General features: G+C 46.8%; 8 protein-coding genes across 8 annotated transcripts; 5 read left to right on the top strand and 3 right to left on the bottom strand.

The window, feature by feature from the left end:
* Positions 1-118: 118 nt before the first annotated feature.
* I302_101477 (uncharacterized protein) lies at positions 119-2357 on the bottom strand (the record flags this gene model as incomplete). Its single annotated transcript, XM_019186863.1, has 10 exons — positions 119-148; positions 306-552; positions 638-906; positions 971-1069; positions 1147-1264; positions 1329-1463; positions 1530-1611; positions 1690-1818; positions 1953-1984; positions 2056-2357. 10 exons carry the CDS (start codon positions 2355-2357, stop codon positions 119-121), a joined length of 1443 nt encoding a protein of 480 aa, XP_019049741.1.
* A 587-nt stretch (positions 2358-2944) lies between these two features.
* Positions 2945-4384, top strand: I302_101476 (uncharacterized protein; the record flags this gene model as incomplete). The annotated part of the gene is made up of 8 exons (XM_019186862.1): positions 2945-2962; positions 3030-3050; positions 3131-3170; positions 3242-3346; positions 3421-3491; positions 3552-3573; positions 3647-3780; positions 3998-4384. The coding sequence occupies 8 exons, from the start codon at positions 2945-2947 to the stop codon at positions 4382-4384; spliced, it is 798 nt and encodes a 265-aa protein (XP_019049740.1).
* A 322-nt stretch (positions 4385-4706) lies between these two features.
* I302_101475 (uncharacterized protein) lies at positions 4707-6016 on the bottom strand (the record flags this gene model as incomplete). Its single annotated transcript, XM_019186861.1, has 6 exons — positions 4707-4882; positions 4990-5065; positions 5209-5483; positions 5676-5777; positions 5868-5883; positions 5945-6016. The coding sequence occupies 6 exons, from the start codon at positions 6014-6016 to the stop codon at positions 4707-4709; spliced, it is 717 nt and encodes a 238-aa protein (XP_019049739.1).
* A 394-nt stretch (positions 6017-6410) lies between these two features.
* Positions 6411-7934, top strand: I302_101474 (uncharacterized protein; the record flags this gene model as incomplete). The annotated part of the gene is made up of 3 exons (XM_019186860.1): positions 6411-6628; positions 6730-7003; positions 7182-7934. 3 exons carry the CDS (start codon positions 6411-6413, stop codon positions 7932-7934), a joined length of 1245 nt encoding a protein of 414 aa, XP_019049738.1.
* A 4205-nt stretch (positions 7935-12139) lies between these two features.
* Positions 12140-14010, bottom strand: I302_101473 (uncharacterized protein; the record flags this gene model as incomplete). Its single annotated transcript, XM_019186859.1, has 2 exons — positions 12140-12775; positions 12847-14010. 2 exons carry the CDS (start codon positions 14008-14010, stop codon positions 12140-12142), a joined length of 1800 nt encoding a protein of 599 aa, XP_019049737.1.
* A 594-nt stretch (positions 14011-14604) lies between these two features.
* I302_101472 (uncharacterized protein) lies at positions 14605-15827 on the top strand (the record flags this gene model as incomplete). The annotated part of the gene is made up of 4 exons (XM_019186858.1): positions 14605-14767; positions 14852-15085; positions 15136-15677; positions 15756-15827. The coding sequence occupies 4 exons, from the start codon at positions 14605-14607 to the stop codon at positions 15825-15827; spliced, it is 1011 nt and encodes a 336-aa protein (XP_019049736.1).
* A 588-nt stretch (positions 15828-16415) lies between these two features.
* On the top strand, positions 16416-17766 carry I302_101471 (uncharacterized protein; the record flags this gene model as incomplete). Its single annotated transcript, XM_019186857.1, has 3 exons — positions 16416-16662; positions 16751-16875; positions 16948-17766. The coding sequence occupies 3 exons, from the start codon at positions 16416-16418 to the stop codon at positions 17764-17766; spliced, it is 1191 nt and encodes a 396-aa protein (XP_019049735.1).
* Positions 17767-18408: 642 nt separating this feature from the next.
* Positions 18409-21702, top strand: I302_101470 (uncharacterized protein; the record flags this gene model as incomplete). Its single annotated transcript, XM_019186856.1, has 11 exons — positions 18409-18550; positions 18639-18703; positions 18767-18781; positions 18837-18868; positions 18933-18989; positions 19042-19136; positions 19190-20648; positions 20711-20797; positions 20855-21109; positions 21173-21572; positions 21649-21702. 11 exons carry the CDS (start codon positions 18409-18411, stop codon positions 21700-21702), a joined length of 2661 nt encoding a protein of 886 aa, XP_019049734.1.
* Positions 21703-22692: the final 990 nt, after the last annotated feature.

Raw genomic sequence — 22692 nt, 5'->3', positions numbered from 1 at the left:
GGATATATATGTATATCAAGTGAAAACAAAGACAAGAAAGGTATTACTTTTGCACGGTGTGGTGGAACGGGAACAAGAAAGGAGAAAGGGGAATCCAGATAATCTATATCTGAATTGCCTATTTACCCAGACCGAATCGTTTCTTTTGCTATGAGTAAATTGTATAGTCAGCTCAAATCTCATCATATCCTCTATCTCCTAGTGAGGGATCAGGTAGACCTTCTCAATCCGGTCAAGACCAGTATTAACTTTCCGGAGGAAGCGAAAGATGACAAGACAGCGAAACACCCAAAACCCACACTTACACTACCCTTCTCAGGAGTCAACGGTCTACCCGACTCGATCCTTCTCTTCTTATCTTCCAGCTCTTGTCTTTGTTTCTCCAACGCGTCCTTCATCTCTCGATGTCTGAGGTAAAGTTCCTCTTCGGACTGCTTGAGTTTGGCTTCCTTCTCTTGAACCTTCTGTTGGAAGACCATCTTCATCTCTGCTTCCATTTTGGCGAGCTTGGCTTCGTGCAATGTTCGTTCTTCTGCTTGTCTAGCGGCGGGACTATCATGCGATCAAAACAGTCAGCTGTGTCACCTGTTCTCTTTAACGTGACAGCTGTATAGACACGATAGAATGGTATACCCACTTGGTCTCCTTGAATACACTTTCATCTTGAGCAACACCCATAGCTTTCAACTTATCAGTTCGGTAATCCTCATACAACACATCATTGGTATGTTCCCTCAACTCCTCCATGTGAGTTCGGACGAGCATCTGTCGCAGTTTGACGAAATCGCAGTGATCTTCATTATCGACTTCGATGACACCCCAAGGGTAGGATCGACCACGGACTTGTCTTCCGTCGGGGGAATTCACAAGGGAATCGGACCCAACGACCGCGAAGGGAACTTTGCTCTGTACACCCGTGGCAGAATCCAGTCAGCTTACTTTTTGGAGAAGTCATCCTGGATCAGCTCACAATGATCTCTTCGTTCTCTTGGATGGTCTCCTCATCTTCGTTCTCATATTGAGGAGGTTGGAAGATTCGAATACCGTGATGAGCGATATCAGCGAGAATCTAGAGGTTGTACCACCTGATCAGCTATCCTGCCATTACCGTTGTAGTAGACTGGGCAGCATGATGAGTCCACTCACTCGTTGTTTGAACAGCGAGATCTCATCGTCAGTCATAGTATCCGCCTTGGCAATCACAGGGATCAAGTTGACTTTGGTGTGGAGCCTTCGCATGAATTCGATATCGATAGGTTTGAGTCTATACCATAACGCAATTGTCAGCTATCTTGCTCCCAGTGATATGAAGTGGTGGAGTAGCTTACGAATGACCAGTAGGTTGGATGAAATAGATACAAGCGTGTACTCTATTATCTACCAACTTGAGTCTATTGACTCTGTTTTCTTGCTCCAAGTACGCATCAAATCGAGCTTCGATGTTATCTACGATGGGTTTCCAGCTACACGAGTATACCGACTTATCAGCTTGGGAATCCTGCGTTGTCATGCGTAGACAGAAAGCTCACCTCTCATCGTTGTTTACGAAATCACCAAACCCAGGCGTATCAACCACCGTCAATTTAAGTCTTACACCATTCTCCTCGATTTCTGCGATACCATCACCATTTTTCACTCAATCAGCTCAATACCAAAGGAGGTCGACTATGAGCTGGAACTTCCACATACCAGCAGAGATACTTTCGATCTGTACTGTTTTGCCCCTATCTTCGCCTGGTACAGGTATATTCTTGGGTTGGTAGAGTTTTGTTTCGAACAATGTGTTTATGAGTGTCGATTTACCAAGACCGGATTCACCTATAGCCACAAGAAGACAGATCAGCATTAGCGTTGGTTCATATGACACGATATATATGTTATGTATGATGGAGAGAGATGATCCCTTTGGTACGAGCGTGTGGTCTGTGCGAGGTTGAAAATGTTATACTTACCAACTACCATAGCGACGAATTGGAAACCACGCCTATACATGAGCAAATATCAGCTTACACGGCGTCCTCGTACAGCTGAAGAGAGTTGGAAGGATGGACTCACCTCACACTCCTTCGATGAACCTGATTAGGCAAATTACTGAACCCCACCCAACTTGCCAGTTTCTTTCTTGCAGGCTGTGATTGAGCTGGTGTCGGTGTCGCTGCTGAGCCATTGATCCCAAGTTCAGATTTGACTGGATAAGCTGATGGACTGATTGCTCTGGAAGACATCAGGGTGTCATTACCACCGTTTGGGGAGGTTACAGAAGACGATCTGTTATCTCCGTTGTAGGATAGGGATCCATTACCGTTGCCGTTGGCTGAGGGGGAGTGAGGGGCGTTGTCGTAGTATCCCTCTGACATTTTGGACTGTGTGGGGTGTGGGATGATAACGAGGTATAAGAAGGAGTGTAAGGAATGAGATGGGATAACGAGTGAGGAGATGGATATGAATTCAAAGGTATATAGAGTATGATATGGTATAGTATAGATACAGGTAAACTGAATGGACAATGAAAGCAGAGCAACAGTAACAGTCAATGCTCAATCAATGCACTTTCACTACTCTCACTCAACCACGTAAAACACACTTGCACAGGCTAACACGCGCACGGGGCACCAATCCACTCATACTACCACGCGACTGCCACATTGCGGTGATAGAGGTTATATCACCGATCTCTATCTATATCATCCTCTTCGATATCTTGGTTATACACCGTAGGATTCCAACATTCATCAACATTGATATCGTTGACAATGCACGCGATATCAGTTACAACATCATCCATAGACATCAACTAATACTCGGCAAAAGCTCTCATACACTTGTCAGTAGAGGAAACTACTCAAATACCGGACAGGAATTGCCAAAGACAAAGAAAAATACGGGAAATAGAAAATTCAAAACTTAGAACAGTCAACTTAGATCATCTCCACCTTCCTCAAAAATGAGGCTCACTCCCGATGTAAGTTCACTCAACCCAGTAGTATATGCGAAGACGAGCCGTAAATACTTACAACTTGTTCTCGCAGTATGTATCAAAAGCGCCTTCCGTTAGTTCACCGTCCCTCTTCCAAATCAATATATCGTAAATCCAGTGATCGCTGAACAGGTATATGATGAAAACAAATAGCATTTAAACCCATTGAAGGAACGTGAATTGGAGTTGAGGGGTAGGTTCTCTCAAATAGGCGAAGACATGCGAAGCAAGAAGAGCTTAGCTGATGTGTGTGTATGGGTGTAGGTCTACAAATACCTGTGATTGAAAACTTGGCATCTCACCAGGGATCTTATGATACTCTCAACCTCACCGATAACTCAATAACGGTATTGGGAAATATACCTCATTGTGGGTCCAGCTACACTCCCACTGAATCTCACACAGAAAGGAATGTGGAAGTTGATATGTCAATTGGTGATCAGCTCCCCGATTAACAGCCATACATGCCGCTCAGAATCAAATATCCAGTATCAGTCCCTCCTTAACCCCTAATGTGAGTTGTATCTGCCTCGCACATATCGATCAACCTCAACTGATGTTCCCGTTTTCTTAGATACCCAACCTTGTAACATTAGGTCAGTTGCACTACGCCTTTAGCCGTCCAAAGTGATTAATAACAAGCTGACTTTCTTATTGTATCTTATGCAGTCCTATCCGATAACGCCATATCCTCATTATCCACCTTACTACCCCTCGAATCGTTAACATTCTTACGGCATTTGGTATTGAAGGGGAATCCAGTGACGGAGCATGAGCATTACAAGGAGTTTGTGGTGTGGAAGGTGGGTTGGGCTTTTTCTCTTTTCTCTCGAAATCAACATATCCACCATCGTCCTCTGCTTAAATTACACGCAGAGAATTCAAATGACTATCCTGTCAAGTGTTGGTGGAAGGGGGAAATACTTCCTTAACCATATTTCATCAATCTAGCTATCCCCCCAAAATATCTTTGCTCTTCACTGCGCTACACATACTGATCTCATCCATTCGGTACAATAGGTGGCAAAAGGCAACCTCCACACCCTAGATTACACCCGCATAAAAGACACTCTCCGCGAATCTTCCAAGAAACTACTCCTAGACTCATCAACAGGTCTCCCCAACTCCCTCGCTCACCGATTATCCATCCCCACAACTTCCTCTGTAGCTTCCTCGGCATTCTCTACTAATATAAATAAGAACGCAGCTGTGAAAGGAGGAAAGGGGAGATTGATGACCCCCGATGAGAAGAGGAGGGTGGTAGAGGCTCTGACGGGGGCGAAGACTACTGAAGAAGTACGGAAATTGGAGAGGATGTTGGCGGAGGGGATTGTTCCCGAGGGTGGGGTTGAGGAGGGGATCAAGGTCGGTGCAGCGGAGGTGGAAGATGGGGTTAATGGGTCATAGAGCGAGGGAAGAGAAAAGAGTAGGTGAGATGTTGGAGTATATACATCATAAAATGCTGTGGCCCCCTGAGGCGTACAGCTATCGTCATCATTAGATAGATCATAAATCATGATTGATGTAAATTGTTGTTAAATGATTACAGTATCAAAATATCGGGCATTCATCCGCATTTGCGAGTCTAGCAGATCAAAACGGTTCTCTACGACTGTATTCTGACATACGAAATTACCACCATCCCAAAGACAAAACAAGAAAAGCAAATGTTCGACTGATTGCATCATTCCAATGTACTAGTACATACCCCGCTGCCCTTGAGGACAAATCACTTCAACGCCTCTACCAACCATCCCTTGAGATCATCAATCTCCTGAGGTGAAGACGAATGGGGTAAACCCTGATAACTCTCGAATCGTAGACCGGGTCTCTTGAACGTCGTTCCGGGTGGTAAGAGGGGGAAACCGAGTTTTTTGGTCAGTAGTTCGATGGATTGTTGGCCGTCTGAAGATCCAGAAGGAGAATTAGCATGTTTTCATGGTCATTGGTCATACGTACATATGATGATGATACAAACGGAATTGGAGGGCGCGAGGAGAGGTATCACTCACATGCGTAATTGACCACTGGATCTGCTGTACCGTGCCCCCAGAAGATTGGGATTTCGTTGCAGTGAGAGGATTTAATCTATCAATATCAATACCAACAAAAAAGTAGTATCAGCGATAAGTCCACTACACATTCAATATCCCTCAAATTCAATCGAGGCCAAAAACAGAGGGATAAGGAGAAAAAGAAAAGGAAAGAAAAGAAAAGAGAACCCCACCCACCTCCTCAACCTTATGGTTCAACCCCACCCACGTAGACAACCCCACCACCCCGCCCAACTTCCTCCTGCTGCTCAGGGCGGTCAGTATGGAAATCACCCCTCCCTGTGAGAAACCGCCTAATATGATCTTGTTTTCCGGTATTCCCGCGTCCACCTCGTTCTGGATCAATTTGTCTACTGCATCTATCGAGGATAGGATTCCACGCTCGTCGTCGTATTTCGAGTCGGTGAGATTGTCTAGGGAGGAGAGGTCGAACCATCCTGGCATTGTCATTCCTGAGATGTTCGTGTGTTAGTATTTTACCAAATCGTTGATCTGGTATATGTAGTGTATAAAGTGTATGATGTATGAAGTGTACGAGGGAGAGGATGGAGAAACAGTGCTGGGGATATGAATGAAGAGATCCAAGATGATCATGATGCAGATTATGAAGGTTGGGAGAAAGAGGAGGAAGAACTTTGACTCACCGCCATTCAAGGTGATTGGTATTTGCGGAGCATGAGGTAATATCCATTTAACATTGGGGAACGAGGCCCATAGCATCTTGGCTACGGGTAACCAGCCGTGCCCTATCACCCCATCAGAATGAGTATCAGCTTTTGTCTACACCTGCGAGGCTCTGTGTGAAACCAAAGGGTACTGCAATAAAAGGGACATACCGCTATCGCCTAAACCCTATTAGAGATATGCGGTCAGCTACACTCGTCGCCTGACTGTGTCTAACATGACAGCTCACATGCAAGAAGATGATCGTAGCTGTGTGAGCCTCCTTGGGCAATACCTTGAGATGTTTCAATTGAGTAGCCATGTTGCCCAGCGGTGTGATCGATCTGGGACTGGGTATCGAGGGAAAGGAAAGAAGACCGCGGTGGTACAGTACGAAAAAGGAGAGCAAGCAGGAGATGAAGATGATCTTGTGAGCTGTAGGGATCATGCGCTTGCTGCTCACTCAGAATTCGTTATCGAGATGAGAGAATAAGAGTAGCATCATGAGCACTATGACAAGATAACCAACCACCTTGATCTTCATTCTCACCGAGCGGAGATTAGAGTGGGAAATGGTGAATGCGGGGTCTCCGCATGTTTTCATCTCTTTCGATATTGATGGAATTTCAAAGATCCACTCTCCAGTCTAAAGATATCTTTTCATCTTTGTATGATCACTCCTCTCGTTCCATAAGATAGACAAAAGCATACCCAAAATGATCTCAATATTACCTCGACTACCACTCCGATCCGCTGCTCTTCGTCAACATACCATTATCCCTCGGATAGCTTCTCGGGGCCTATCAACCTCACACGTCAGACGAGATGTCCTCTCCGAGCTAGAGAATCAGATCCACCCTCGGGAGTTGATCGAGAGGAAACGTAAAGAGTTTGAAGAGAAGTACGGGGACAAGCTGAATAAGAAGGTTAAGACGTGAGTGCCCATATCCATCTTCTGTCGTAACCATTTTGAGTTGTCCCAATCAAGGTTAAATAATGGATCTGGGCTAAATCGATCCTGGGATGTGAACACAGCGAAGGAGTCAAAGATCTCGATTCGCTCAAAGTCAAAGTCCTCGCTCCGTCCGTGAAAGCTGCATTGAAAGCTAAGAAGGCAAAAGAAGCTGCTGCTGCTGAGGTGATTTTGGAAGAGGATGAGAAGCAGTTCAGGGAGGATATAAAGGGTCAACAGAGTGCTAGTGAGAGGTTATCTGATGCGGTTGAACGGAGGTTGAAGGAGAGGGAGGTGAAGAAGAGGGAGGGGTTGGGGAATCAGAGTCAGGCGGAGGGGGATAGAGCTGGGATCAAGGTGGGTTGATTGTGTTTCCGACCACGCCTATGTGTTTCGCTTCACTCATTTTCAGCTACTTCGAGGCTCAATCCTCATTTCTTGCCTTTTCATCTCACATTGGAAATCATTGGTGGTACCTGATCCTCGGTTGGAGACTCAAAGAACCGTGAGATGCTGATTTTCGATAAACGTTCAGCCCCTCTCATCCATCATCAACCTCCCGCTAATCCACCTCACACCGCACGACGCCAACGCCATCTCCCAAATATGGACAGCCTACCACACATCCCATCCTACCCTATCTAACTCCTTCTTATCGGCCACTCTCCCCTCATCAATCTACAAATCCATGATCTCCATCGCAAAACAAAATTCATTCTTCGTACTACCTCTCCCCCGTTTGACCGAGCCTGAACCGACGACCGCCGAAGGTGTTGATTCGGCCAAGAAAGGAGAAGTGAAGACAGACGAATACGAGATGTTCTACCTCCAATGGATATTCCATCCTACATCTACCACTTCCCTCCCCCCTTCGTCAGATACAAACCCCGAACCACTCCCTCTAACCAGCAGCGTGATCTTCACACCATTAGAGGAATTCAAGAAACAAGGCGAATGGGCTCAACCATACCTCGTCCTGACGCATTATCCCGAACTGTCCCAATCTCACGATATCACCCTCATGCGAGGTGAGATCTCCCCCGCCTCTGCCTCTGGACCTGTTGGATCAACGGCCAATCCTGGGTTCTTGCTTTCTCAACAACAGGCTCAACTCCTCGCTTTGGCATTACAGAGGTTCTACTGTACCTCCATTGCACCTGTGGGGGAGAGTGAGGTGCAGAAGCAGGAGAGGTTGGCTAGGGCGGATGCACTGGTTAGTTTTAGGGAGAGACCTGGGGAATGGAGTTGGGAGGGATTGGTCGAGAAGGCTTATGGGGGGTTGGTATAGAGTGTAGATGCATGAAGTACGGTGATATATGTGGGAGAAGGGAAAAGGAAAGGGAAATGGTAACGTCAGCTGAGCTAAGATATTACTTATATGCCCATGGAGACTTCATTCTCATTATCAGTGTCACTTAAATCATCACTGATCATACTAACTCAACAGTGGGGCAATCAAGTAAGATAACACACGTCATCAAAAACGGTCCGAGCGCAGTGCCAAATCGATATAACCCCTACCAAAATATACCCAACGGTGGCGTAGCTAAATCATCTCCGTACCATAACGGTAAAGATCCCTGGACTTCATCCCAAATATCATCCACACATGTACAACGGACTTATCATACCCACGATACAGTGTACATGGGATCAGCGCTGGCATGTAGTCTGTATCGATGGGTATGATATGTTTGCTGTACATGTGTGGATGATATTTGGGATGAACAATCTGGGCGATACGATTGAGCCTCTGATTACTGACTTCTACAAAGGAAAGAAGGAAGAGGGCGCGCGATCAATCCTTTTGAGGGGGTTGCTTTTTGGATGCTATGCTGATGATTGATAAGTACCATTCGAGGAGGGAAGGAACAAGAGAAGAAGACGAAGAAGGAAAGGTCTGTGCGTAATGATGAACTTTGTCCATCACGGCCAAACCCATTAAAAGATACTGATACTCAGTACAGAGCTTCGACGAATAGCGGTTCTTAGCATCAAGGATATAGGTATGTATACATGACAATCAGAAGGCAAAAGCCAACAATGAGATCAGAGCAAGAAGCTAAAAGAGAAAAAACAAAACAGATATCGAAATACACCGATACCCACTGAGAGTCAACGCTTTATAACCAATCCGAAAATATGACTACCGATCGTGTTGAGCGCAAAACACTCCTGAACCATAACGGTTAAGTCATCAAAGGTATATCGGCTAGTCAGCCTGTGTAGCTTGCGGAGTAGGTAGCAAGCTGGGTGGGACCAGCCGTGAGATCTTCGGTGGCGATGTGTCTGGTCACGGACGCGCGATCAATTTTTTTCAAACTCACGTACAGGAAGTAGATCACCTCTTTTTGTTCACCGTAAAGCTTGTTGCCTCGTGCCGAAGGGCAAGCACAAAGTAGGTTGACGGGATTTGTGGGAAGAAGGGGAACGAGGCATTTGATCTGATGGCTTCAACATCCAAAAAAACGTGTTGTTGTGTTGTGTTGTGGAGTGAACAGTTTGGATCTCGGTCACACACCCACACACATATATACTAAGCGTAAGTATCAGGGTGTATCGCGTTAGCAAATTGTCTTTGAACCATAACGGTTAAGATCTCTCGAATTCTACAGTATTACCATGCATTGTCAGGAAGGCCGCCTGCCTGTGCATGGTAGTATTGTATTATTCGGCTATACAAAATGACCCGAAATGTTGTGCGATCAATCTTTTTGTTCTTTTGTCCGTGACACTGTACATGTGGAAGTTGTATTATTAGCCCTTTTTGTTTTCGATCGTTAGGTAGTCTTGAGCGGTAGCGAAGTGCGAATTGATGGAACTGAAGGAAGGGAAAGAAATCTGATGGCGATCGCGTTCCACCACGAAAAAAACGTGTTGGTGGCACAAACACAGTATGTGTCATAGCCTTTGTACACAATATAACCCAAAGCTAAGTTTGGTATATCATCGCGTTAGCAGAAAGTCTCTGAACCATAGCGGTTAAGGTTGTCCAGCTGGGCTCTCTAGCGCGGGCGAACCCTACGCTGGGGAGCTATATACAGTTGGTTCAATCGAATGATCTGGAAGGGTCGCGCGATCAAGCCCTTTTCTCTTTCTCTCGGCATTATTCTTTTCGTTCTCAGACTGAATTAGTCTATCAGGTTGAGGGAGGTAGAATTCAAAATGTTTGATGGATTGTCTGGGGAAAGGAGGGGTCCTGAGACTTTCGATGGGACGGAGTCCGTTAACATTTTTTTGATGATCTCACATCAGCTTTCCCGATCAGAAATCTTCCTTTAGGTGATTTTCGTTTTCTTCTCAATTGTCTTGAGTGATATCGTCTCTGGGAAGTGATCTCTTGACTCGGACATTTGTAAAGGTGATGAAGCAGGATCTCTTCTCAAACAGTGAGGTAATCATTGTCGTCTGACCATCAAGTAACGTCAGCTCACAGACATTACAAGATATACCTCAGACTAAGATCTCAGCTTCGATCGAGTTAGCAAAACGTCTCTGAACTATAACGGTTAAGTATCAATCGAGTAGCCTCGGAACCAGGCTGCTCTGCTTTGGCACATTGGTCTCGAAAGGGTTACCTCTTGAGACGCCCGATCAATCCTTTTAGAAGTCATGTACACATAGTGGAACAGGTTTTCGATAATCACCGGAATAGGTATGGTGAAACAGTGCTGATGGGTATGACACGATGAGGTGAGGTATTAAGCTGATGATCGAGAGGGGAATAAGACATTTGACGGCGACAAATAAATGTCATAGCGCATATAGTCAGAACGTAAGTTTGGTGTGACATCGCGTTAGCAAAAAGTCTCTGAACCATAACGGTTAAGGGTTGTCAGATTGACACGAGGCTTCCGTGCACGCACAGGCTCCTGGAAGTTCCCCCGGGAGCCTCGCGTGCATGGAAGACTCGTCCAGTCGAGCAGTCCGAATGATCTGAAGAGGTCGCGCGATCAATTCCTTTTCACTTTGCTTCAATTATCTTTTTGGTCTCGAATCCACTCATTGCGCTATGATAAGAAGGAGTACAGCGTATTTGATGGATTGCCTGAACCAAAGGAGGTGAGAGAATCAGATTGATAGGAATCTGGGAAAATGACGTTTTGGCTTTCCTCTCCTATCGCACCGCACGATCATCCCACATCAGCTTGAGCAATGTGATTATTCACTTTCTTATCCTCATCCTCTGCAGCGCTTCCCTCTTCTTCCAATGCATAGAATTACTTCATAACAGCTTGGGTTATGATACTGATGGAGCGATATTTTCGATTGCGGAGCGGCAGCGGTGTCATCCTCTGATCATTAATCCATCAATCAACTTTCATGGCCAAAATAGCTCGGGAATAAAAATGTATTTACTTGTGGGTTAGACACATTACTGAATATACCCCTTAGTGATAATTCAGCTCTTGACCGAGTTAACAAAATCAACTCTGAACCATAGCGGTTAAGTACGAGATATGAGCCCAAGGCTCATAGCTTGTACGACAGTCTCGAGAGGGACGGTCGATCAATCCTTTTTTAAACTGTTTTTTTGCCTTTGTTGCATCAATGTGTTGTGTCCACGAGGAGGAGAACGTGTTTGAGGGGGGTTTATTCGTGGTTAGGTGGGGGAAAGGAGGGGCAAAAGTTTGCTGATGGATGGGAACAATTGTTCGCATCCCTTCTGCTGTAGCTTGTTATATCCTCGACATAGGCCATGCTACAAATCTCAGTATTCAGCTCCATGTACGGATTAACATGTAGGGAGCAGGATTCGAATATGGTGGGCAGATCGAATGTAAACATACAGCCTTGATGAGTCTCAGTAATCAATAATAACTAGCCAAAACGAGTCCAAAGATTGACTGGCTGGGTTGGATATTTACCGTACCAAAATTCCTGTCTTCGATCGAGTTAACAAAAATTTCTCAGAACCATAACGGTTAAGTCACGAGGTATCAGCCGGCTCGTAGGACCGCCTACGAGCCGGCTTGGCTTTGAGACGATAGTCTCGAAAGGGACGCTCGATCAATTCCTTTCCCGTCCAGAGCAAGCATCAGAGCTGTTTTTGCGTTCTTTGTCAGTCGCGAGGGCAAAGTGGGGGAACGTCAATCAGTATGATCAGCATTCGCAACGAAAGGAGGTGTGGGGGAGGATTGTGGTGAAAACGTGTTTTGATGGACTGGTGGTTTTGTTGTGATTGTTGATGTGCGGTCCGAGCGTTTGCATCAATCAGTTGAGACCTTGATAGGTTTGACTCCTAATGTTGTGGGTCATACATGTAGCGAGGACTTGCTCAATGGAAATGATCAAGGAGATTGAGCTCTGCTGATCAACAACACAAGCAGATGAGTGTTCGTCAGTGTCCTTGATGTCAATCAATACCACATGCGTCGAGAATAAATCAGGGTTCTTTGATGTGCTCAGTGACGCCGACAAGCGTTTCGACCATATCCAGCTATCCTCTTATACAACCAATCGTATCGTACATACCTTAAGACATCTGCGCCACTACTGCAAATCCCTTGCCATCCTCCTCGTAACTATCTTCCGCCCTTCAATCCCTTTATCAGGCAATTTCACTCTCCAGTTCCTCAACACGACCCAGGCAGATTCAGGTAACGCTAATCCCCTGCCAGGTATCTGCCAACCACTCTTTTCGCCTGAACACTTGTATACCTTCTTCAGAATAGGTGGAGGGACCATAGCGTTCTTGTAAGACAGATGATCCACCCATCGATGATCCACTTCGTTCCCTTGACATTTCTTCATACATTCGTATTGGCCTTTATAGGTTGAATCGTAGATTTTCGGCTGAACTGTCAATAGCTCCAGCCTTCGAAGATGATAGAACTCTTCCCCCGTCACTTCATTTAGGTAGCTTCTGATGAGTACGCCATTGACTCGCTTATCGCACCATTGCACTGAGTCTGATACTTCTTCGATAGTAAGGGTTGAGAGACAGCTGAACTGGACAGCCAAGAGATTGGGTGCGTCTCGTAGGTGCGAGATGACATGGGGTGAGATTGAATTGCGAGGTGGCGGCGCTTTGGCCCAATCGGGTGGTGAGAGGTGTCGATACCATTTGGGAGTCCGGCATGGGATGAGGATAGTCTTGAGAGCAGGAAAAGGGGGCATGAAGATGTTCTGATGGTAGTGGAGATGATCGAAAGGCCCATCAGGTCTAATCAGTCTTTAAAAAAAGAGGATTTGCTCACCTCGATAAAAGTCTCACTCTCACATTCAATCGCCTGACTTTCGACTAAAATCTCAACCGCGTCGAACCCACTCTGACATATCTTCTCGAACCACCATCTAGCCTGGATCCCACCATGCCATTCGATCCTCCTCAATCCCTTGTGTTCCTGCAACATCTTCATCTCGGCCTCCGCCAAGAGATCACTCGAGTATCCCCAGGTATAGCCTGCGTCCCTCCAGTCTACTATAATGCCCTCCAGATTCTCTGCAGCTTTGACCAGTCTACAGATCGTTGGGATAGACATGGGATGGATTTGGTTCGCTCGTATCGTCTGAAGTGAAGGTAACGAGGGTATTTGTTTGGCCATGGGCGAGTCAGCCCTTGCGCACGAGGTCCAACGAGGATTGAGTATCAGATGCTGAGTGTTACTGACTCCGACGGTTGAGAGGACATTGGCAATCTCGATTTCTGGAGGCATCTTATTCAGATTGAACTCGAGGGTATGCAATCTCGATAGGTGAGGACTAGTCAACTCCAACCGTTTCAGATAGTCATTCACATCCATGAGTTCTCTAGATCCCTCTCTTGAGCTGATATCTGGAGTTCCGATCCTCAATGTTCCTATACTCTCTCTAACGAGCTTGATGACTTCGATCAATTCCAACAGATCACCTAACTTGCTCACTCTTGGCGGACGACATTCTATCCGTAATTCCTTCACCCACTGACTCCTAGACGGGAGATTCTTCAATGCTCGGTAGACTTGCTTCGTCCTCGTGAGGAACTTCAGAGCTCTCAGATTCCAGCATATATCATCTTTTTGCTGAGACCGTGTACCGATAGACCCTCCTTCCATATCCATAGTCGATTTGAAATTCACCAATATATCTTGAATCTCCGGACTGAGTTCCTCCACTTCCCACCAATCCGGCATACTTTCCTCCCAAAGCAATATCCGCTTATCCCAATCCACAGGCAGGGTCATATCCACCTTTGACCAGATGAGAGATTCGGCGGCATTTTGCAACGATCTTGAGGAACATGCCAAGTTGTGCGCGTCGGATAAAGAGAGGTAAGAGACTACGCGAAGTTTCAGCTCGAGGGGGAGTATTTCGATCGATGCGCATGAGGGATGATAAGGCGATGATACGGAGCTGGCTATAGTCTTGAGCTTTCGGGGCATGATGTCTTTTTCTTCTATACCGATATAGAGTGGAAGAATGGAGACTCAAGAGCAGAGGATGAGGGAGGTGGGACGGCGATCGGCTGATGAGTGATGTTGAAAGTGGTTTGACACGTGGTTATCATCGCAACTGAAGTGGAGGGGAGTTGGGAGAGTTGATGCTCGATGATGTGCGGATGCGACAAAGGGCTGTCCTCGATGTGCAAAGCATTCATCCGGTGTACAGAGATTGCAAGATCATAGCTCCGAAGGCGGCCGGCTGTGTGAGAGGAGGCTTTTTGGCTACCTGCGCACAGCATCCGCCAACAACCCCTTTAGCTTAGATACCTATCTCAGGATAATGGTCTGAATGGTGACTCGGCGTACATTATAGATCTTTTCGAAGGCGCTGTGCGCAGGGCAATCAGCACTGACCTGATCATGGCCTGGAGAACATCTCAAACACGAACGACCTCATAGTGCACTGATCAAGGATCTAACAAGATCATACATACAGCGCATGCTTCAACAACCGTCTGACTATTTAAGGACTATACTTATTCTTCCCATTTGTCACCCCTCAAGTACCGTTATCTACATACTCAACTATCAATCATGGAGATACCTACCATTCCTTGTCCTAGACCTTTCACCGATCATATTGCTGGTACAGTCAATGGTATCGACCTTCCGCTTAGGATATGGCCTGCGGTCAATAAGGACGGTGAGGTTGAGAAGGGCTCAGGAAAGAGACCGTGGTTGCTCTGGATCCATGGAGGTGGGTACGATCAATCCATGCTATGTCTTTGTATCTCAATACGGAAATCTCCTAAATGCTAAATCAACTTGAACAATGCTTCAGGCGCCTTCATGTACGGCAAACATTACGTCCCCAACGCATGGGTCATCCCTGCCTTCCGATCACTCACACACCACGTCATATCAGTCTCCTACCGCTTCGTCCCGCAAGCCACCCACGACGATATCGTATCGGACATCCAAACAGCCTATAAATGGTGTCGGTCCAACCTCGCCTCGGTCCTGGGCGAAGATACCGTCGATCTGGAATCCTTCGTCTGCGGAGGCAATTCGGCAGGTGGACATCTGGCCTTATGGTGCGGGAATCACTTGTCCCCTCCTCCGAAGGTCGTGTTGGACGTATACGGTTGACGGCATTGGAAGATGAGTTCTTCAAGTTGAAGGTTGAGAACCTCCCTTTACCTATCCTCGGTTCGACAGAGGAAGAATTGCAATTAGCTTTGAACGATAGGGATCCGGATAACACCGTCGTGACTAGTGCGTTCACCCTGGAGCTGGAACCATTCACCACCGTTGAGAATCTCAGAATATCCTGGGGAGTGGACTATACGCCTACCAAGAAAGATGTTGTACGGGCGGATCTGAATGCTTATACGTTCAAGAACGGGTTGAAGATAGGTAATATCTTTCGAAGGGATACTTTCGGGACTGAAGAGGAGTATATCGACGAGTTGAATAGATGGGGTGCGATGCATCATATCGATGAGAAACAGAGTCATCCAGCGACGTTCATACTTCATGGGAAAGGGGATGCGATCGTACCTGTTACTCAAAGCTATAAACTTGCCGAGAAACTTAAGAGGATGGGTGTGGATGTTGGGGAGAAGTATGTGGATGGTGCGGATCATTTGTTCGAATCGTATCTTGCGGTAAGTTTCTGCTCTTGTGCTCCTGGGGCGGCATCACCACGGGATGATTGAAGCTGATGCGTGCGCGGTGATATGCAGGGGCCCCGGGATCCCATGTGGGATACTGCGATCGTCCCTGTTATCGAATTTATGAAGAAGCACGTGGGTTAGATCGTGCCAATCGAGCTTGTTCTAGGTTCTGCATCGCATGCATACGCTCTGTGAACCTTACCCACTGTCTCCCATTTGTCGATTCTTCGCTGAGTGATGAGGTATGAAAGATCCTCTCGGACTCGGATGAGAGGGGCTTTGATTTAACCGAGATTTTGATATCGCCAATTAAACATGTTTTAGGAAAATCGCCAACTCTACCGCCGAGTGTCGCCAATTGCATACCTGCTGATATCGCCAATCGTACCTCATTCAAGACTATCTGGGTAACATCATCGCCGTTTCTTGGTGTCACATCGCCAATCAACCACCCTCATCAATTGCTGAATACTGATGCTATGGGAATCGATGCCTATTCGAAGGACCATGCACATGATCGTTGCTTTTGCCATCTAAACGTTGGCGATCTACATATCGCCAATCTAGGTTACAAAACGTGATGGACTATCGCCAATGTGACAATCAATCTGTTCCACTCGAATCCTACTGTACAAGCATATAAAAGCCTCCATTACTATGACTGACCGGATCCCCCTCATCTTTTCAACTCCACCTCTTTCTTCCTGCTTACATCAGTCATACGAAAAGATGCCATCCGATCTTAATTCCCCACGACCCATCGTAGTCCTCGGAGCAGGTATCATAGGTCTGACCACAGCTATACGACTCCTCGAAACCCCGCTGTACCAAGAAAAGCATCACCCTGTACATATCATTGCTGATCATTTACCTGATGATCCCCTTGATCCGAGGTACGCAAGTACCATTGCTGGGGCGCATCATCTTTCGTTCGCGGATGATGGGGATGAGAGGCAGCGGAGATGGGATAGGAGGAGTGAGTGATAGATCTCTTTGATTATCTCCCCTATTGACCACATCTCGTTCTTGTGAAACGTGCTGATGATGATTGGGGATGTGTGTAGCCTTCAAAGTGATGTATGATGAGTGGGCGAGGGAGGGAGAGAGCACGGGTCTGATGAGGATCAAGCAGACTGAGTTGTTTGTGGGTCATAGGCAGCATCTTCACATTTATGAGGAACATCCCGATGTGAGCTCGGTTCGACTCTCAACCCTTGATTTTTTGCGCTGCGAATGGAATGCTGACACGACGCTATTGCAGTTCCAGGTTATGGACCCATCTCAGCTTCCTGAAGGTGTAGACCATGCCGTCAAATTCACCTCGCTCACCATGACACCAGCTATTTACCTCAATCGCCTACTTCGTCGCATACACGAACTATCATATGGACAAGTAACGATCCATCGCTATCACCTCCCATCACTCTCTCACATCACCGATCCTTCAATCCAGACCATGCTCGGTACATCCCTTACACCACTGGCCATCTTCGTATGCGTGGGATCAGGTGCGATCGATCTAGGAGGGGTAGAAGACAAATCGGTTTATCCCACTAGAGGGCAGATCGTCAAGATCCGCGCACCATGGGTGAAAGAAGGTATGACAAGACAGGTGGGCCAGCTCAACGGCGGAGAAGGGGGAGAAAGGACGTATATTATCCCAAGATCTAGTGGTGAAGTCGTACTTGGCGGAACGAGGGAGGTGGACGATTGGGAGACTCAGCCGAGGGATGAGACGACGCGGAATATCCTTAGGAGAGTCTTGGAGGTTTGTCCTAACCTCTTATCAAGCTCAGCGGACTCGACCCTCACTTCCGACAACAAAGGATCGGAACAAAGTTCGACGGAAGTAGCTGTCAAGGGAAGAGAAGAAAAGTCACGCCTTGAATCATTGATAGTTGATGTATTGGTAGGTTTTCGCCCGTCTAGACAAGGAGGGGTGAGAGTTGAGAGAGGACATGATTTGATATTTGAGGAGGCGGACCATGAAGGGACAAAGGTAGTGTATAATTACGGACATGGAGGTGCGGGTTGGCAGAGCTGCTGGGGTACAGCCGAAGATGCTATTTCGATCTTGTAGAAAGCCATAGAGCCAAATTCGGAGAGTTAGTCCCTTTCTCATAGCCATAGTCACACATGCATATGGGTTCAAGTAAGATGTCTGTCTACTCATACACATACAGTCTGTCCATGGAAATAGAAGACCATGCCTTACAATCTTGTCCTTTGGGATGAAAGGATCCTTGAATTTCCTATCCTTTGTTTCAAAGGACCTAGTGCCCAAAGTAGATTGATGAGGGACCAATCAGATTCTGCTTATTCAGCCACAACCCCCTTTAAAATGGGGTACACACACAAGTAGGTCCTTCTTGAAAAGGGGGGTAGAGGGTCTGTGCCAATATTTCCCTTATTTTCCTATTTGGGTAATTTCAGGTGTAAGCGGTGCGAAGGCGTGGTTTCCCATGACAACTGAGTATATATATATATAAAGAGTTGAACTGCATTTTCAACGTTGACATCCATTTCTTACTTGTCTCTCTGTCTCTCATTCTCATCCACTTAGCAAATTCTCATCGTCCAACTCTTGGTCTCCATGATTCACTGTCAGATGTCTGCCCCTTCTAGTCTCTCCTAATCTATCTCATCGTTCATATTCTATTCCGTGTATACGTCCTCCGTGATACGTCCTCCGTGATTCATCCATAACCGCATACATATACCTATGTCCGTGGCTGAAGAACTAGCTAGAGTTCGTTTCGAGCCAAGGCGGGATCAGGACGATAGGTCCGACACGAGCAGTATCGCTGGGAGTGAAGATGAGAGTGTCCCTTCGTCTGATGATGGTGCAGGTGACTACGAAGTCGGTGAGTTACGCTTTACGCCGAAGATTTTTCCTATTTCATGCATGGCAGTCTGTGTGTACATACATCTAACTAATAACGATCCTTTTAGATGCAATCAAGTGGGCGAAATATCGAAACTCAAAACGGGATCGACAAGATGGATGGGTTGGTTGGGTAAGTTTGCAGCAATCACAGTGAAACGTAGAAACGTAGACTAACAGCCGCTCCTTTCTGTAGCATTACGGCGTCATAGTAAGTTCGTTTATAGGCTTTTTGGTAGCAAGTGTCTCATGGGTCGTTTGATCAGTGGAATGGTTATCTGAAAACGGGATCGGAAACGTGAGTGCATACCTAAAGATCAGGCTATACTCAATGACTGGAAGCTAAAGCTTCTGCTCTGCAGCGAAGAACCTCTCCACTCTTTCACCGTCGAACAAGGACAACCCAATCTTGTAAGAGAGTGAGTGATCCATTCAGCATCGAGCTGTCCAAGTGCTGACTAGGCGTCATAGATTCTGGAGGTCCCTCAATATACCTGTCGGACGTGGGAGAAGGGAGCCGGCGGGCAAGATAGGTGATTGTTACGAGACGCCGTCTGAACAACTGCGTAAGTCCTCTTCATTCCGGTTCACCAAAGGTAGTCGCTGAGAATAGGTATAGGACAATGGTTCAACATAAATAGGACCCAGAGAGACGGTGTCAGGTACAAGAGGAGCTACGAGACGTATAAACGTCGAAGGGCAAAGGAGTTACGAAGAGAGATGTTAGAGAAAGAGTTTCGTGAGATCCCACATGATCTCTACACTAAGAAGGCGGATTCGGATTACTATCTGTTCAAGAAATTGTTAAAAGAGAGACGACGACGAGCTCGAGATCGAGCTGCCAACCCTCAACTACAGCCGTCATCCGCTCGAAATTCTCGTTCCACCACTCCCGCATCATCGCGAGCTGTTGCATCTGGACCTGCCATCCCTGCACCAGTGACCATGCCCCAACCATCTACCTCTTCAAATGCTGTCGTTTCCCTCGGATCACCTGCTTCAGAGTTCGGTTCGGAGTTCAACTCCGACCGTGAAGGAGTCGAAGAAGAACTCGAAGCTGCATCCTCGGACGACGAGGCACAGGAACCAAGACCTTCGTCCTCTAAGAGAAAAGCACCACCTGTATCTTCCGAAGCCAGCACTTCCGCCTCCGCCTCTACCTCCACCTCACAACTCAACCGAGACGCAAAGAGAGCAAGGAATGAAGAGAGAACCGCTCGACTGGCCAATGCTGGCAAGATCTCTAAAAGAGTGGTATCACCTCCACCTACTTCTTCCGGGGTCACGTTCGGCGCTTTGCAAGAAGGTATTTTCGATGAGAATCCTGCTACATCCGCTGTTGCACCCGCATCTGCTCCCATTCCCGTCCCAGCACCTGTTTTCAGACCAGCCCCTACTGCTCCGTCCGCTCCTCCCGCTTCTACATCGCGTATCTCTCAAGCTGCTGCCACGACAGGAGCGGTCAACAATGTAGCTAGAACTCCTTCGACTACATCTGTTCCCTCCCAACAACCTGTGAATGCAGTCAAAGCTATACTCAGCAGGATCGAAGCTCAACAGGCAGCTTCGGCGAAGGTGGCTCCCGGTCAGCTTGCCCAGGCTGGATCAGCAAGTTCTGCTGACATTCAAGATTATCGGACATCGCCAACCGCTGGTCACAATGCTGAACCTGTAACCCCCCACACTTCGTTACCTCAATCATCAACAGTCGATGATACCTCTATCAAGCCCACTATCCTACCGCCCAAACCCAACACATCGTCTGCCGGTCCCGTGCCAGGATTCAACCCTGCTCCAGTAGCTGGATCTTCCGCAAAGGGCCGATTACCCTTGTTGGACAAACCCAAGTACGTCCAGCCGAAAAAAATCCAGATGATAGATGATGTTGTCGATCGTCGAGCTGCCCGTCGACCAGGGAACGCCAATGTTGATGACGGCAATGGTAGACATCGACCTCCACCTGTGTCAACTTTACCTCAACGGCCCACTTCTGCGTTCGTTCCCCGACAGAACCAATCAAACCAGGCCTTGAACGGTGCTGGGGGTAGCTCTCCAAACACCATTCAATCACCTACCATGTATGTGCATTTCATCGCTCGGTAACATCGTCTGAGCTGACCGAGCATCTTTGCAATTCTAGTCCTACTGGTCCTGCTGTATCTGTGCAACTTCCTGCTGATCCTAGAAGAAGGGCTGCAGCTCAAGCAACGCAAGTATCTCATTCCTAGTAACGAAATCGCGGAAGCCTTTCAAACTTGCTAAAACCTGAACATGCCTTATATAGTACTGCCGCCCAGAATTCTCTTCCAACCCCTGCAACCACCCCAATCCAGACTGTCAAAGACTCGGTTCCCGTCAACTTCTCACTCAATGCCATCGACGGTGATGGAGGCTTGGTCACCTTCTCTCCGCAATTGATTTTGCGATCACCAGGGACGTTCATTAACGTCATGAAGTTCTGCATGACCCATCCTCATTGGGCTGCATACCTTACTCCTGCAGCGATGGAATTCATCAACATCGGATGGTCCAACCGACAGTAAGTTTGATCTCCTAATAACAACTGTTATGACTGGAGGACTACTAACACTTGCGGTGGCAGGTTATGCCCTGATGCGACCCAAGCTTACTCAGTCCTGGTACAGTTCCTCCCACTCGACGATCAACTACGTGACCTTGCTGGCGCAGGCATCACCTCGGGCGGTGGCCTATGCATCAGTTGCTGCCCGCCTAATCCGTACCAAGCCGACGACTGTGTCAAGTGGAAGACGTGGTTGCATGACGTATGCGCAACCACCGATTATCAAGAGTTGGTCACCCTATGCGAGAAGTACAACCAGAAGCTCGGTCCGACCTTCCCCATGGTCATCAAGGAATCTAACCTGGCAAGAATGGAAGAGCTTCAGATCAACGACTTGAAAAACCTCAGAGCTCGACACGTAACGGATCACACTCGATTCGTATATGTTACTCCTGAAAGAAAGATAAGTGCGACGGAAGGGGTGAGTGCAATCATTGGTCAATTCAAAGGAACGGTAAAGGTAGGAGCGACGTCTAATCACAACTCGTGCAATGTAGATCGAGTACATCTCGGTCGACGACTTCATCAATAACTTGGCAAGCGGGAATTGAATTGCGAGTGATTTTGCGGCGATCACCGTTAAATCCGAACAAAGGAGGCTGATCTGTATTTTGTCTTACCTCAGCCTGAATCATTATTACACCTTGTGAGTTAATCCTAACATCCATCCATTCACCACAACAATTCCCTTTCCTCCCAAATGCCTGGGGATGTTCCTGCGCCTCTAGTCAAGGTTGTGCGGGTTGTCCTCTGCACCATCCTCAGTCCTCGCAAAGTCACCTCTCAGACCATTGAGTGTGGCAAATCCCCTCCTTTGTCCTTGTTGGGTCCCCTCCTTTGTGCTGGTCACAGAGCGCCACAACAAACTCTTCTCAACACCATTACCCCAAACTGTGCTCTTGATGATGTCATCAACATGTTCTATGACATCATTCTGTCATTTTTGGTAGATTTCAATTTTCCTAATTTCTGATTCCTTTGTTCCCAGCTTATCAACTTAATTTTCAAGACTCCTTTGTTCAATTCCTAAATTGGGTGAATTCTTTTGTTCTCAAGATTCTACTAATGGTTTTCCTCAATCCCTCTTGAATTTCCAATTTGGATAACTTTTGATTTTCCTGTGTCCCTTCATTTCTTGAATGTCTGATTGTGATTTGCCTTCCTTTGAGCTTTTTTGATCTCTTTGTGTGAATATGTACAATCGGTACCAAACACATCCGACGTTTCAAGTAACTCTAGAAGATTGCTATCACCCTATGGTATAGCTTGAGCTTCAAAGCTCTGTTACACAATAGTATCATGCATGAAGTGGACACAGAGGGTATCTTGAGAAAGCTACGATCAAACTCTACAGAGAATTACTGATATTTGGTGTGCATACCACCCGCCTCAAGCACAGCTTCTTGTCTTCTCACCATGCTCTCCACAGCCTTGTTGATGTTTTCAATAGGAATTACCGCCCACGCTTTCTGAGCTTGTGCAAAGAATTGTTCAAGAGTTGTTGCCTTGGGAATCATTCTTGACACTCGGTACTTGAGGAT

The sequence above is a fragment of the Kwoniella bestiolae genome, chromosome 1 (genome assembly GCF_000512585.2).
Source record: "Kwoniella bestiolae CBS 10118 chromosome 1, complete sequence".
NCBI classification, from domain to species: Eukaryota; Fungi; Basidiomycota; class Tremellomycetes; order Tremellales; family Cryptococcaceae; genus Kwoniella; species Kwoniella bestiolae.
This window is presented reverse-complemented; position numbering and strand designations above follow the sequence as displayed.